The sequence below is a fragment of the Condylura cristata genome, unplaced genomic scaffold (assembly GCF_000260355.1).
Source record: "Condylura cristata isolate star-nosed mole 26May11 unplaced genomic scaffold, ConCri1.0 scaffold00009, whole genome shotgun sequence".
Classification (NCBI taxonomy): domain Eukaryota; kingdom Metazoa; phylum Chordata; class Mammalia; order Eulipotyphla; family Talpidae; genus Condylura; species Condylura cristata.
This window is the reverse complement of record NW_004567110.1, coordinates 46,432,903-46,450,282: the sequence shown is the minus strand read 5'-3', so window position 1 is coordinate 46,450,282 and position 17,380 is coordinate 46,432,903. Positions and strand designations below refer to the sequence as shown.

Genomic DNA, 17,380 nt, shown 5'->3' with positions numbered 1-17,380 from the left:
TCTTAGCCATTTTAAAATACCAATAGTTTTAGCTTTCTTCTGATTTATACTGTATTATGAATTGGAACTACATCAAACTTCTGCTGTTTAAATCCAAAAGTGAGCACTGAATATTGATCTATTCGCTTTCCAATGACTTTGTGCAATTAAAGTGGTTTCTGGCTCCTATATCCTGAAGCTACAGAGGCCATCTCTGCCCAGCTGGCAACTTTAAAGAGAACTGGAAGATTCTCTTAACAGCTTTTAAAATACTGAGGTTGCACCAATTCTGAGGCTAAAGTAAGGATGATAAGTAGTCACATTCACAATCTTTCTTTGTTTCTCCTCACTTCTTAAGAGTTCCCCCCCCCCCATGTGTCTATTTTGAAAAGCCCAATATTCAGATTGGCTCTGCCTCTCCTCAGAAAGAAGCTACTTAAGAAACTCCAAAGAAATCCTTTTGCCTGAATTGCACACATAATTGAGAAGTAGGGAGTTTGAGCAAGGGTACCATTTGCTCTTGCAGGCGTGGCTTCTTTGATGATGTAGGCGTGGCTTCTTTGATGAATGCACACTGCCAGGGCTGGGAAACAAGTGGTTACCCAGAAATCAGCACAGACATGCACACATTCACCCCAATATTTCATGTGTCTCGGACCACTGTGGCCCTTTAGTTTAGGTGTGCAAAGAGGATGACAGTGAGAAATAGAAATCAATTGCCCCGCTTTCCACCTATAGAGCATTCGAGGCAAAGTTCTAAATATAATCACGTTGAGTTTCAGTCCGTGAGTCATACAGTTATTTCCATGGCTCCTTTACCTCCTTCCGCCTCTCACCCAAAATTTTTAGATGCCTGTGTCCTTAGAAAACTCTGTCTATCAAAAGATACATTAAAATTCAGCACTGTTTCTCCATGGATGGAGTCTGACCTGCCCACAAGTTCTCCACTCTCAAGCCAGCTCTTGGGATGTGTGAGCAATTAGTCTGTTACTCAGTAGAAACAGGAGAAATGGAACTTGCAACTGTTTATTTTTGTCAAGGCTTGATACTCCTTTGGAAACCATGCTTTATTATGCTTGAGAACTTCCCCTTTACCAATTTTTAGAATAACAGTTGTACTCCTTTGGAAATTGTTTTTAACTTATCACAGTCCATCGATTACTATCAAATGTTCACCACTGGTTTCTCTACACATCAAGAGTCCAGCAGTTTTGGCAGGAACGTCGAACTAGTTCAGACCATCAGCAGGAGTGACGTGTCCTTTTCAGGCTGAGAAAATGAAAAGCTTCTTTCTCTTTCTCTGGGTTCTTCCCTTTATTGCCTTAGCAACCAAGACCAATCTTGAAATTTCCAGATGATACAGTTCAAGATGCTAGAGCCTGTCAGATTGACTCCTGAGGGACTCTGTGGAACAGGCCTATGTAGACATGTAATGTAAGTGAGAACTAAACATTTGTGCTATGAAGCCACTAAAGGTAAGGGGTTGAGGAGTATTTTATTTAAGCGCAATTCAGCCTAATCTGACTAACATAAACCAGAGTCAAGATACATAGTTCTGAGCCCACATTGGTGGCACAGCACTATGAAGCTCTCCAGAGCTTCCAGATGGAAGCATGAGTTCCATCCCCCGCCAGGGAGGTGACCACATGACTCAGCAGACCTCTCCTGACCTGCCCACTGCTCCCCTCAGCAGTGTGTTTCAGTACATCTGCCTGTTCTGCTCCCCACTCTGTCTCTGGTGAATCCTCTCACACACACACCCCACACCTCTGGCCTGTACCCCAGCTCTTGCATGCATAAAAAAAAGATACATAGTTCTGCAGTCCCATGGTCTGTTTGAATTGAAACAGCTAAGTGATGGACCACTTAGTGAACCCTTGATCGCTGACTACAGGATTTGAATACCAAGGGGAGGAAAGGAGAAAAATCAAAGAGGGAAGGAAGCATAATGGCCTGTGGAGGTGGAATATGCTTGAGTGGGTGATGGGTGCACATTATGATGGTAATACCTGATGGGGATACCCAATATTACCTCAGTTAAACATAAATTAATTGAATTTAAAAAAATAAAAGTATTATCTATGGTGAATCAATGAAAAATGTGCTTAAGACTATAGTCCTCATAGTTTACAAACAGGACATTTGCTCTCAAGGCAGAATTGCCAATTATTTACAGAGTTCATCACTGCCCTTTTTTTTTTCAGAGTAAAAAGTGAGTCATTTAATCTAATTACACCCTTATGTCTTCATTATGAGATCACACTGTCCACATTGCTTCATCTCTTCAAACCACAAAAGTCCTAAAAGCAAATTCATTTCACTCCAACATACTTTATTCTTTTTTTTTTAAGTCTTCCTCTTAATTTTCAAGGATCAAGTATTCAAGATGTTGTAAACCAAGGTTTATTAGTACATTGACAATAGATTTCATTAAGCACAATGAAATTATACAACTTTTAAATTATCCTAACAGGTCTCCAAATAAATATTCATATTAAAAATCACAAAATCAAGCTCCTTTATAGAACAACTCAGTACAGTCTTTCACACAAGCACACCTCTACAAATAAACATACACACTGGACACACACTCCACTTGGCTCCTAATGCCAATTGATTTAACACAGTATTACGTTTCCTTTAACTAAAGAGTCAGACATGGACCTGCCTGTGTGATGCTTCCAAATTAACATCTGGGTTTTGGGGTAGAGGTATGTACTTTAAGAAAAATGCCCACTATAAACTCTTACCAATTAGTCTTATTGTCCAATTCTAGATACAAACTTTAAACATTTTTATTCACCCCTTTGGTTTAATATGTCTCTGCAAATACTGCAGTGTCAATAATATCTTCTTCAATGATACATGTAGTAGGAAACCAGGAAAAGACAACACCTTCAAAAACCTAATATTAAAACCCCTTACATGGGTGTAAGGTTTTTGGAGAAGAAATAAGAAAAGATTATCTGAAATATTTATTCTCTCCTCTCTGAAATTATTTTTAGCATTGATTATTCTTACTAAAATAAATATCAAAGGTGATGCATTTTCTATAGAAAAAGTATATTTTCATATTTGCAGTGTAAAGTTCAAGATTAACTGTAGTAATGAGAGTAATGAGTGCTTCATTTCTGGGAAGTTCTCCAGATTTCCAAAAGCAGAGCACATGCAGCCCCTTATCAGTAAAATACTGCAAATTCAGTGGCACATTTTTGTGGTAAGCGTGCATCATCAAATACTTTTAGCACCGAGGCATTTTTTTTTATTATTGTTGCAAAAGCAAACACCTAGGGAGGGTTTCCAGCATAATTGACCCTTCCTAGGGTTGAGTAAAAAAGATAATTAAAATAACCTCTTCATACATACACAGACCTGATTCTAATGTCTGGGGCATATAGAATCAGCAACAGCCTGGAAGACGAGGAAAAAAGAGGAGACAGAAAGATTAAGTGCACCAGGACACAAATACTTCCTTCTGTACTAGGAAAGAGAAAATGCAAAACATATAAGCCTGCCTACAGGTCTGCATGACGGAGGATTAGCAAACCTAAAATCCAGACAATTCTGTAGTTATACCGTATTTTGATTATCTATCTACTCCTTGGAATTCCAGTATGCCCCTAGAAATCAATGGTTATAATCATACATTTGTGCCATCTAGGACATTTTACGCTCACACAAAATCATAAAATATTCGGCTACCAAGCTTGGGCTCTCCTACTGGTCATACTGGAGGATTCTATAAATGCCTGCACACTGTGACTCTTCTCTTTGGAGCATGTACAGGTAACATAGAATAGGCTCCAAAAAGCAACATTCTGCTTCCAAGTCCACCCAAGAATTTGCAAGCTGACATGGTGGACTGAGGAAGAACATTCCAGATGGTTGATGAATGTAAAGGATTGCCATTACCGCCACCAAGCCCTCCTCTAGGTGATTCCTTCTTCTGAGGGTGCATTGCCACACCCATGCTACAGTGTTTCCAAAGCTACTAAAGGTAACAGCTGGGCCAGTTTGGTATGTAATGTAAGGTCACAGATGCTCATTTAACATGAAACATTATTTGTATGTTCCAGTAAAATGTGTTCTAGGGAACAAAATGAATATACACCAAAAAAAAAAAAGAAGAAGAAGAAGAAGAGACATTCTAAAATAGAGGGGAAAACACCTGCACCTGAAATTTCCAAAGCTCTGACTCAACAATCCTGAACTGCCTTTCCTCTGGTTCCATTTAAGAAACTAAGACTTGATGTTAACATCAGAATTTGGACTTGTGCCATATGACACATGACTATAAATAAATAGTTGAGGTATATTATGATGATTTTTGAATATAACAGTTAAATAAATGTAACTTTAGCTTGGACCAGGGCATTATATTTTTATGCTTCCTACAAATCTTTTTCTACTTAATACAAAGAAGTAGCCTTCTCTATTCTGCAGCAACAGTAACACATCAAAAAGAATGAAATGTTTTCAGTTCACTATTTTATAGCCATGTCTTGCCTTTGTTTACCAAAACAATTGCATGCACAGGTGCTGTAAGAAATGAGCAACGTGACAGAGAAACCTCTGAAGCCTTCAACATGACAGAGAAACCTTCTCTGAAGCCTATTGGCAGCTCTGTAAAATACTAAACAAATTATTTGACCTCTCTGACCCTTGGTTGGTAAATTTCTTTAAAAAGAATAAAAATAGTTATCTTTCTAAGTTATTAAGTGCATTAAAGTCAGTGATGAATAGTAAGTGCTTGACAGAATGTTCTGTAAATAGTCAACTCTCAACAAATGCTCGTTTGTTTCCTCTCTGCTCCTCCTTACCCCTGCCTTAGTTCTAAATGACTTGACCGTCTTCAAGACTAAATCCACCTACAGAGGATAAGGACTTCATGCTAATGAAGATAATTGAAAGAATGTGCTACAATCACCCACACCAGCTCTTGAGAGTTTTTAAATTAATAGGCTCAAGTCAGCATATGGTATTTGCATATTAAGTCAAACAATACATTAATCTACAGAGTTTATAAAGGAACAAGATGATCTTTCCCCAAAGCAAGTATTTAAAAGCCAGAACTCATGGAGCATGGCAATTAAAACTTATAATAGGAGCTGTGACTATCAAGTATCACAACCAATTTATTAACAAACATATAAGCACCTCATATACACAATTAAATGGTGTTGTCTACAAAATAGTTATGTTAGTTAATTATGTGATATTCCAATGATGCTACTTATCACCCAAATTTGGGGGAACAACTCTTAATTGTTACTTATACCAAAACATCATCTCCATAACTTTTACTACTTATTCTACATTCATCAACAACACATTATTGATACACCAGCTATTTATAAGTATCAGATGCTCAAAGAAGTACAATATTAACATTGTGGTGCAGGGCCAATTTTTGGAGTTCTGACCTATTCATGCCAAAGAATTTCATGGAGTGGCAGGTGGTAACTGAGTAAAATGGTGCTTGATAGATAATTAGTGCTCATTCAATAATTGCTGAACTGAATGATTATTTAAGAGAAAGGAGGCCTCTTTAATTACTTAGTGAATCCATCATTTTACTACTCTGAAGGTCTGATAATGGATCCTTTTCAAAATATACTACCAAAAGGAGAGAAATTCTAACAGTGTTAGAACACACAATTTGAGTTACAAATAAGTGCCAATCACACCAAATTATCTGGATGCTGTTTCTTAACAAAGGGGAAATCAAGAAAATACTCTCTCTCCCCAACCTACATCTGTTTAGTGCCAAAATATATTGAAGCTTTCTCTGGTAAAGGATCAAAACTTCTCATAGAGTGAAATCTCAGGCCCCAGAGTAGACAATAGGTTCATCAGCAATATTCTCTGAGGACACTCAACATGCACCACGTTGACCAAAGTTGGATTACAGGAAACAGCACTTCTTATGATTTAGTCAAACAAAACTGTTCAAAGTGAAGTCCTGGCCCCCTCTGTAGACATCATTCAGTCTAATAGTGAGAACCCACTCCCAAATTGCATGAAACCAAGAGGACCTTTAACCAACACCATTCCTAGACAAGAAAACAACTCTGTACCAGGAATATTCACACAACTCTGCCAGTGCAGTCAAAATGGAGGGCAAAAAGCCTGAACCATCAGGGAGTTCTGGCCATCACACCCCTTCTACGGGAGAGTGTAAGCCATTCCCCCAAATCAGTCTTAAATAAGCATGGGTACCTTGGCAGAAACTGCTGGCATTTTGTCCTTGTAGTACCTTCCAAATCTGAATTGTCATGATTTTTCCTAAGTAGCCAGATACTATCTATCAGTCCATAGTGCTGTCAAGAGGCATCTATCTTGAGAACTTTCTGGCTGGTGCCTAAGTCACCATGTTGTGCAGGGATGTATGGGGAAAGAATGATGAGTTTTGATCCAAAGTGCATTCAGGAACAGAAAATCCCTCTCTCAGAATTATTTCAGGAAGGTTGACAGTGGGATACAATTAAGGAGAGGTTTGCAATGACTTCAACTTTGATAAAGTAACATTCAGTGTGAGAGACCAGTTTACTTTAAATAACTTCCTATAATTAATTAGGATCATACTGTAGGCCCGGCTCACAGGTCTCCCTCCTCCTCTACTTAAGAGTAATTTTTATGTGCTAGGGGAAGCTTTCCTGATTCAATTATTCAATTTCAGATACACAACCATGGCACTTTTATGTAGATAAAAAAGAAAATATAGTTTTTTACTGCTTCCAGGCACAGAACTGAAATGACTCAAACTTACTTCTCTGGAATTTCTTTTTCCAACCATTTTGAGTTATAAATGATTAACTGCCCTTATGTGGTCTTTCAAGAACTAAACAAATTTCTGCCACAATTTTCTTGGATAAAAAGTCATCAGTTTCTTTCTTCAGTATACACCTCAAATTACAATTTCTAGCCCTATTGTTTAGCCAGTTAATGAAACATTGATTTCATATTCAAATTATCAGATTTATGATTCAGCAGCTTCTCTACCTTATGATGGGCAGACAGACTAAAAGAATATGTCTTATGAAATGAAATAGCTATTCTTTTATCGTGCTATTCATATGATTCCTTTGAAGCATTTGAAAAACTCTACCTGATTTATAACTCTGCTATGGCTTAAAATGCAATTAACAGTACTTTAGGGAAAGTTTAGCTTCCTCTTTTCAAAAACATGTCTGTTTTAGTCTCTGAAAGCAAAAGTAGCATGCCACACTTAGTTTTTCTCAATCAGATTGCATAGTTGAGGCAAATTCAATTGTGCTTTGTAGCAGAACTCACAGTAGGTATCTAAAGCTTTCCATTTGTCAATGAAAAGTCATGGTCAAGCTCACGTTGTTTTGGAGTGTATCCCAATGACATGGACTGCCATTACACTTCCCATGATTTTGTTAATCATGGACATCAGCCTTGTACCCTATGGGTGCATGAGCATTAAATTATCATAGCAGAAACAGTAACAACTCTTTCTAAACTCTCCTTCTTGGAGAGAAGGTTTGGGGGAAGGCTATCAGTCTTGGTGAGGTATCCAGCCCTCAATCAGTAGTGGCTGTGCATACTGAGTTTTGTTGGTTTGAGGATTGTGTCTTTAGAGGTTAAAAAAAGCAAGAAAGAAAACAAGGCACGGGTGTTTCTCAAGTCGCCATACTCAACTCAACCAACAAAACTAAAGTCTTCCGATTTCAAGCTTCAGGAGGTGGTTCCATGGTAGCAGGGCTGTCTTCCAGTCTTGGGTCTGGAGAGGAATTTATTGCTTCTGGGAAGGGCCCCGGATAGGTCTGTGCTGTGTACTGGATCCCTTTTTGCAGAGCAGTGTCTTCATGAAATTCTCCCTGGGTGTGGAACACAGGGCAAGATCTAGTTCGGGCATATTTACTGGCATTGTCCGTGTGCCCCACCATCTCGCTCACGGTGCTGAGAGGCAATTCTCGCCGCCTCTGCCTCTGCAGCTCATCCTCCTTGTATTTAATGGAGTACCAGGCCAGAAAAATAAAAATAAAGCCAACAAACTTGAGGCCAGCCGCCAAACCGAAATAGACAAAACGAAATGATGTGACATTGTACTCCCAGCAAGAGCCCTGTACTCCACACTCCTGTTGCCAGAGCATGCAGGTGGTGTCAATCACTGCGCCAAAGTAAATGGGAGTAGGAATGTATGCTAAAGTTGGGGGAAGGGAAGGAAAACATAAATATTTAGCACATCTTATAAGACAAAACAGATCTATAAATTAGCAAGCTGTTTGTTTGCTTGCAAAGAAGCCAAGGGGGTGATCTTCCACTGTGCCTCAACTTTTAAAATATAAGTCACATTTATATTTAGTACAAGAACATTCACCAAATTGAAGGGTTCTACATCTTCCATTTTGTGACTCAGAATGTGTTATTGGTTTTTAGAAACACACAAATGTCTATTGCTAAAAATGCAATTAGGAGAACCTTTTAAATTTAAAAATCAAATTTTGTTGTTAAAAACTCAAGAGGCTATACTAGAATCTTCTTTTATCCATTGAAATTCAGTACCCTAGTTTTTGTGGGTTGATGTTTGCATGCAGGAAGAATATGAGGAAAGCATTGTCCCCTCCATGTCAGAAACCACATCAAGTGGCATTTTTATAAAGGCACTTGGGGTATGGAACTCATTATAGCATAAAATTCATCTTTGAAGCTTATGAAACATATGTGATGAGTAGTAATTTTACTGCTTGGACTATGATGTAGGCCTCTCTTTCCTCCCACAAGAAAACCTACCCAAGTAGATTCCCCTCGTCACATGTTACTCCCTTTGGCAAACTGCAGCCCCATCCCTAACTTGTTCACCTTGCAAATATTGATCCCTCTTTTCAACTCCTCACTTGTTTAGATGCCCCTACACTCACTTTGCTTTTCAGAAATATGGCCATGTTATCAACTACCAGGTTGGATTTAAACTGCTTGCAAATCTGTTACCCATAAGTCAATGGCAGGAGTCAAACATCATCAGTTTGACTATCAAGGATCTAATCACACTGCCCATGGACCTTCAACAAGAATATGTTGTTAGACATGAAGAGTATGGCTTTAGAAGGGAATGATGGGAGGGAGGGAGGGAGAGAAGAAATGTAGGTGAATAGCAGAGGAGGCAATGAGTGATACATTTTTAATACATTGCATTCATTTAAAATGCATCTACTCACTGCAATTAAAATTTAATGCTATTAAAGTACTTAAAGCTCTCTTTTTGCTTTGGAATTTAAGGAAATGGAAATTTACTTGTTGGTCTAACCATACTTTTTCACAATCAACAGAACCTAAGTTTAGGTTGACTAATAAATGCCTGAGATGTTCTTCTTCTGTTCATTCCTGATGCTACAGCATTCACCTACTACTTACCTCTGCAGCTGAATCAAGTCACCTGAACAACATGGCACTGGAGATAGGCCACGCAAAAAAAAAAAAAAAAAAAAAGCAATTTTTTTTTCTTTACTAATCAACCACCTCTTTGCTAAACAAATCTCCATTTTTAAAAATAAAACCTTTTTGTTTTTAATCACAAGTATAAGGCAGAAGTATAGGTAAACTTCTAACTACAACAAAGTCAGTCAGAATTTCTCTTGCACAGAATGCTTTGAAAATGGTATTTTCAATGTGTTCTTGGTGCCAAAAAAAAGCTAAATGAAGGCACCTATGCAGTGCATCTAGAAACCTTTGAGGTTTACTGGAAAGTGCTCATTCTTGGATTAGACCATCAACCACAACATATGATAAGTTGAGAATTCCAAAAAGAATTAATGTTTAAAAGGATCAGAAGATATCATTTTAAAAACATCTCACCCTTCAAATCAGAAATAAAAATTTGAATAAAAAAAACTAAGTTTTTTGTCCTGTGAACAATGATACTGATTACTGTAGGAAATAACAGCTGAAGAAAATGACACACTGTCACACAAGGAAAAAAAAAAGCTGGATAATGAGGATCTCAATTAAAAATACACTGAAATTGATCAAGGGGATGTATTACTTCACACACCACTTCCCATGCATTGTTCCAAGCACAGCAGTGGTGTGCAGCATTTGCAAAATTCAGAACAATATTCTTCGTGCCAAATGAACTCTGATTTACTACACTGTCATGGATCTAACAAACATTTTTTTTTTTAATAAGTAAAGGGTGTCTATATGTCAGTTTTGAGAACTTTCTTTTCCTTTTAGAATTTGTTTATTTCTTGTCCTCAGAAATCTTGATAGAGATGCTTTTTGCCCAGTCCAATAAAAGTCTGAAAAGAAGTAAGGAGTTGAAATTATCATGAATAAAATGAGCACCAATAGCCATCCTGTTCAGTTAAAAAAAAAAAAAAAGGTGGGGGGAAGCAGAGTTTTAAGTCCACCTCTGTTGCTTAGTTCAATATCTCTCACTGTATAAAATCTTGTGGGGAATTTAGCCAAAGTTTATCTTCATTGTGAAAAAAGAAACTGATCTAAAGTCCATTCTTGTTTTGTTTCATCCACACGACAGAAAAGGTCAGCTTTTTGTTCACTTTGGAAAATAAGGAAGTTGTGTCCTCAACACTAACCTGTAAATTCTAGCTACCAGTACTAGCTACTGACTTGATTGCCATTTTTAAGAGACAGTGAGAATTTGCCATCAGCAAAGAGGAACTAAGAGTTATACTGGACAATTCAGGAACATACCAAGTGTTCGCAATAAAACGAACTGCATTCCCAGCGCAAAAGGTCTCTCCTCTTCTTCTACAGACCTGCAGTGAAAGGGGTTGGGGGAGAGGGGGGGAGAAAAATATGTTTAAAATAATGGCCTTAAGAAAATAAATGTCAAGGGCCCTCCCTGGTGGTGCAGCAGGTTAAAGCACAGCACAAAGAAGTTTAAGCCACTTTCGCATGAGTTCGATCCCCGCCTGCCCCACGGAGATCCACATGGCGTGACAGACCTCTCCTGACCCGCCTGCTGCTCCCTTCAGCAGTGTACTTCCTCGATCTGCCTGTGCTGTACCCCACTCTGTCTCTGGTGAATCCTCTCACCCTCCACATCCCTGGCCTGTACCCCAGTTCTGTACGAATAAATAAATCTTTAAAAAAAAAGCAAATAAATGTCAAGTCAAGCCTGCTTTTGATAGAGCTAAGGACCACAGAGGTGATGAGCCAAAATATTTAACTTGCTATAATGTAGCAATAGTCAAGCAATACTGTAGATGGCTAAATCAGTGAAGAAAGGTCTCTCCAATGAAGACACCAAAAATCTCCCATTAACTCTAATTGTTGCTGTGTAAATAACTGAAGAAAGGCTCCAAAGATGAAGACGTGGTTCTAACAGAACTTCAAAAATCAGTTCTGTTTTTTAAAATCATAGTAATTTACCCTAGTACTGCATTCTTTTTCTCTGCTTGCCTGAACTTGCCGGAACAGTAAGTATATAAAGTGAAAATTATTCCCATAATTTCTCAAGGAAAAATACAGCATAAGAGGTTATAGCCAAAAAACCTAGGAAACAAGTCAAAAGTTACAGAGAGAATAAATCCCTCCCAGTCATTAGTTTTTCTAAAACTTATGTTCCAAGTAAATTCCCACAGGCAAAAAGACTGAAGTCTACTGATTTTGTAATTAGCAAAGATTAAAGGGCTCTTTTTCTGAAATCTTGGGTTAGAAGCCAACTGGTGATTTGCCATGTCTCAACATTACAGAACAACAACCCGTATTGGGGTTTTTTAACATCTCTTATAGACCTAAAGTTTGAAGAAACTGATTGAGTATATTTATTAATGAGCCATATATTTTTTTAACTAAGTATTATTTTTTAATTTTTTAATATACATCATTTTGTACATTTTTTTATCTCAATTGTAATCCCCGTGTGTTTCCCATCACTAAGTCACCCATGTGCCATCACCATAGTCCAGTGTACTTACCTCTCCCACTGTTTTTGATCCCATTCCCCATTCTACCCCCATAAAAAATGAGCCATATTTTTTAAATGATGCAGCATCTTCTCCTGTCTATCCCACAGACATTGGTTTGGGGGTATATAATATAAAATTCCCACATGCCATCATTTCCACAACCCATTTTTCTCACAGCAATTTGCCCAATGCTGCACATAAATATCTGCTGATGTAGGAATTATGTGACCAAACCAATGGGCCTTTCATATGCTGTTATCTTACTGTCAAGGAAGGAGTTGGCTGAGAAATGTCTAACTCAGCACGCCACAGAAGGGAAGCCAGAATGTGCAGAATAAGCAGCCCACCACCCTGCTAAAAATGAAGCCTCTGCAGGTGTTTCTCACCAGATGCCTAGCACTTTGGGGTATAGAGGAGCCAGGGAGGAAGTCAAAGGCAGAAAAGGTTAATACCTTTTCCTCCCCTTTCACTGCACTCCAGCCCTCCCCCCCCACCCCAAGCTGCTGTGGCATCATCTTGTTTCCCTACACAGTCCCCTTCTTTATCTTGACTGCTGCAGTCTTCACTGAAAAGCCCAACAGACTGTTTTGAACATGCTAATGCCAACCTTTTAAACAGGACTTCCATCAGGGCAATTTCAGTATTCTCTTAGATGCTTAAAAACCACAAACAGGATATATAACATGGTAAATAAGGCACAGCATGAACAACTGAAAAATGGTATTTCCCATTCTGTTCTTTCCTTGATTCGATTCCAAAATTTTAAGTGATGGTAGAATTAATGAAATCATCATTTTAACTGCAGATCCAGCATAAATGGTCACTAATCCTCGAGGTATTAACTGTGTACAAGATTGGACATAATATTCTTTGCTATATGCTGATTTAGCATTTTACCAAATAATTTCCTGCCTCCTTTGGGGCCCAGTTTCTTACAGCTAACACAGTGGATAGTTTTCAACTCCTAAAGCTGAAGTTCTGAGGACAGAGACTTCAAACACCAAAGGCAATTAAAAAAAAACAAACCCCACAATACTAAACCGTCAGAACAGAACCATCTGAATGCACATAGTCCTGGAATACCAAATGTTACAATTTTCCTATCATAGGAAGGTCACTTGTCTTAAGTTCTCCAAGCAAAAGTTCGAGCTCTGTCCTACACAAAGTCATTTTGCTTTGTTCCCTCCTTGACCACATCAGTCTCTAGCACTAGAATATATATTCTGGCAATTCAGAGTCTGTTACCCACCCTAAGAGCTGTAGGCCATTCTCACCTGAGTGTTACTATGATGGCTGATGGTTGGGCACATGCTGTGATGAAGGTGACTATGAAAAGGAAAATTAAGAACGGGATGAGGGTATTACAGGTCCGTTTACACTTCCCAGACACGGCATAGCCATTCTCGTTGAGATACGTTTTGACAATAACCAGGCGGAGCTGACTGCGTTGTCCGACTGTGGGTGGAGTGATCACTTGCCGGCTCTGGACACAGGTGCATTCTGTGTAGTTCCTTATCTAAGTGACAATAAAGACCAGTTGTATGCCAATCAGAAGAAAAATTAAGGCAAAGTCAAGTCAAATGACTCAAAAATGACTCCAGTATTTTCTTGGTATAAAATTTTCTATTAGCCATAGCTTCAGCAAGCCAGTCCAAAGTGGTTAGCAATCCCAAAATCCTCAATTCAAAGTAATTTAAATCTAAACTCTAAGATACTTTCAATACTCAATTCTATCACTTTCATGTTTCCTACATTCATTTTTAGTTATCGTTATAAGCTACTTCAAAGGCTGATTAAATTTTGGACACTCCAAGGTGAGAAGCCCCTCAAACACAGAAACCAAGACTTGCTTGTACTTGTGCTCAGCAAGCATGTTGCATAGTCCTGAACTCAGAGGATGGAATCTGTTAAATAAAAGCTGAGAGTTCATAATGCAACCATGATGACTTCAACTTCAACAACAGTGACCATAACAATGGTTGTTCCATTGTAAACCAGATAACGTTAAGGACCTAGGTTTTTCAAGTGAAACTGCTAGTTAACCTTCCTACACTTTATGTTGCTTTTGCTGAGTGCACATGAGCTGAGCTGCGATGGGCCTTTCACACACTCAAGAGTAGCAGTAGGAGCAAACATAAAAATCAGGTGCTGTTTGGTCATCTGTGCTGGCAGGAGGACTGTCCACAGAAGACTCACTAAATCCCAAGGAAGGACTTAGCCACGAAGAACAGGTCCTGTGGTCTCTTCCAACTTATCAAACCTTGCCTTTTAATTAAAAGTCCCCCTACAATCCACTCTTATGTAAAGGATGAAACCAAAAAAAATTTTAGTAGAACATGAAAACCTTCTCCCACAGTATGACAGCCAATTTATAATTCACAGGGAAGGGAATTCTCAAAATAGCCTATTCTTGACTAATAGAAATATCTTTACTCTGAAAGCTTTTTTTTTAAAGTCAGCACTGATAGCCTCTGAGAAGTGGCATTGCCAGTCTTCAATGATAGGGGAGGTGCTCTCCAATTCACTTCTAGCAGCACCAAAGGTAATCATCTTGACCTTCAAATCCATCGCCAGGGTTCTGTCCAGGCAACAAATGAGAGAACTAATGCTCTTAAATTTCACTGAGTGGGCACAGAATATAAAGTAGGAGAGAGCTGATATGGAATCAAATCACTACACCCAAATACTCCAGTCCTCCCTGCAAAACAAATGATGCCACTGCTCAATTTTCTTCCCTCTCTGTATTTGTCAGAAGGATTTTGGGTAGGTTATTTGCAGTTTCTTGAAAGGAAGGCTGACATCATACATTTGCATATGAATTCTAACTGGCCTTTGCCACAGGATGTTGGATTAACAAAAGTCAGTAGCATGTGAAATATACTCACTCCTGTGCTAAGATTACCACTGTTAACACAGCCAGCCAGACAAGGGTTGAAGTATGTAATTCCATCTGATCCACATACTGGCTTATACTCATGTATTTTACAGCCACAGTTAACATTGCAGCTTCCTGTCAGATTCCTATGAGGCATGGTGAGAGAAGGTCTAAGAAAGAAAAGAAGCAGATCGTGAGCAATGTTTACTAAAGGAAAACTAATAGGAAAGTTCTTGTCATTAAGAATTTTGTCTACTCACCCCCCACATATCTGGCCTGTACCCCAGTTCTTGTATGCATAAATAAATCAATCTTTATTTAAAAAAAAAAAGAATTTTGTCTAGTTTAGAGATGGTATTGCCATCAAATCAAAGTAATGGGACTGTGAAGTAGTGATCCTAGATAATTATTCTTATGACTTTAAAACAAAATATTAAAAAAATGATTTTCACTTCCTGGTACCATGGATTCAATATTTTTTTACCAAATTAATCTATCTACCTTTTTTTTTTAAGATTTATTTATTTATTCATATAGAACTGGGGTACATGCTAGAGATGCAGAGGGTGAAAGGATTCACCAGGGCCAGAGTGGGGAGCAGAACAGGCAGATCGACGAAGTACACTGCTGAGGGGAGCAGCGGGTGGGTCAGGAGAGGTCTGCCACGCCATGTGGATCTCCTCAGGGGCAGGCGGGGATCGAACTCATGCTGAAGTGGCTTAAGCTTCTTAGTGCTGTGCTTTATTCTGCTGCGCCACCAGGGAGGGCCTTCTACCTTGTTTTATTTCTAACCTCAATCTGAGAGCAAGGGATCTGATCTCCACATCTGGGCCCAGCAGTTCTAGTCCTTGTAGCTATTCATTTGTTGCTGATGCTCAGCTCTATGGCTTAAGAAATCTGGATCTCAATTTCTTTAACTGTGAAATGGAGGAAATACTTTTCTGCACCAAATCAATAACTTTATTTTGAGGATGTCAACATGGAATCCATTCACTACAGTTAAGAACACAGATTCCTTTGATCAAACACTTTAACTGTTCTAGTATAAATCAAAAGGGACACAAAATCTCTAGAAAATCAAAAGCAAATGATTTTCAAAGATCAGGAATCACATCAATAGTTGGACTCAAACAACTGGAGAAGAAAGATCAAAGAATACTGCATTCATGAATGCCCGGATGTGGATTCACAGTCAGAGAGGGTGGGTTTTGTTTTCTCATGAGTTCATGATGTCTGAGTTAAAGAAATTATACAATATGGAGGGGGGGAAATGCTAATAAAATGAATTCAAACAACAAATATAAAGGTGGGGGAAGACAACTAAGGATATTGTTAGGGAGTTGGAATAAAATGGCTGTGAAGGAACAGAGGTAGGCAGGTAACACACAGGAGTGGGGGAGACTCATGAAAAGATAAAAGGAGTTCTAGGGTGCTCACACCCAATGGCCCCTTTCTTTCACTTTTGTGGTGACCGTTTTTAACTGTCACTCATGAAATAATGTTCCTAAAGGCACTCGAGTTAACCACAGTAAGTTCTTCTGTCCTTGAGCCATCTATCCATCATCCATCAGTTCAAAAATATTTTGGAATGCCTTTTATGTGCCAGTACTTCTATTTAATTGAAGTAACACTACAATAAACCATCATAACTTTAAGGTGTACATCATTAAAAATCAACACGAAGCCCTCCCTGGTGGCACAGCGGGTTAAAGCACAGCACTAAGAAGCTTAAGCCACTTCCGCATGAGTTCGATCCCCGCCTGCCCCCCCAGGAGATCCACATAGCACAGCTGACCTCCCCTGACCCGCCCGCTGCTCCCCTCAGCAGTGTACTTCGCGATCTGCCTGTTCTGCTCCCCACTCTGTCCTTGGTGCATGCTCTCACCCTCCACATCTCTGGCCTGTACCCCAGTTCTGTATGAATAAATAAATCTTTAAAAAAAATCAACATGAATATGTACTACATTAAGCTGACCACTAAAAGTTCAATTCTATCCTTCAATTGATCCCTTTTACCTGATGTACACATCTACTTTCCTCTTCCATTATAGTAACCACCAAAGGATTTACTTTTTAATGAATGAGAAGTAACACTCATCTAGTAACATAGTCTATTCCAATCACCAGTATTAATCTATAAACATAAAAGCATTATTTGTTCAAAGCTATTCTCTCATGGCCTGCTTCACACATTGATATCTGAGTCCTCAACTTTTAAAAAAAATTCTACAGTATGTTCAGTCTTAATTTTTTTTATTATATAAATACATTTTTACATCATTCTTCATTCTGTACATTTTTTCATTTCGGTTGTAATCCCCATGGACTTCCTACTACCACTGCACCCATGTGCCATCACCATAGTCCTGTGTGATCTTCCTACCCCAGTTTTGATGCTGTTCCCCTTGCCTTCCCCCATAGAATGTCTCTGGTGTATAGTTGTTAGTTGATGTTTGTTATTACTTTATTACAATTACTCTCTTTCTCTCTCCTCTATATATGTATGTAAATGTGTGTGTGCGTGTGTATAGTTTTTTTTTCCTGATCCTTTCCTTACACCCCTGCTATGAGTGAAACCACCTAGTATATTTCTATTTCTTTCTGGGCTTATTTCACTAAGCATGAT

At 38.6% G+C, this 17,380-nt stretch overlaps 1 protein-coding gene across 3 annotated transcripts in view; it reads right to left on the bottom strand.

Moving 5' to 3' along the window:
* Window positions 1–1,733: 1,733 nt before the first annotated feature.
* SLCO5A1 (solute carrier organic anion transporter family, member 5A1) overlaps window positions 1,734–17,380 on the bottom strand; it is a 140,431-nt gene continuing 124,784 nt past the window's right edge. For 2 of the 3 annotated variants that reach the window (XM_004679813.2, XM_004679814.2), the window contains 4 exons: window positions 14,765–14,924; window positions 13,154–13,395; window positions 10,660–10,724; window positions 1,734–8,149 (listed from right to left, as the gene is read on the bottom strand). In XM_004679813.2, coding sequence (XP_004679870.1) covers window positions 7,674–8,149; window positions 10,660–10,724; window positions 13,154–13,395; window positions 14,765–14,924 — 943 coding nt within the window. In that variant the 3' untranslated portion in view covers window positions 1,734–7,673. The remainder of the gene's footprint in view (window positions 8,150–10,659; window positions 10,725–13,153; window positions 13,396–14,764; window positions 14,925–17,380) is intronic. The other variant, XM_012723072.1, reaches the window with a different exon arrangement.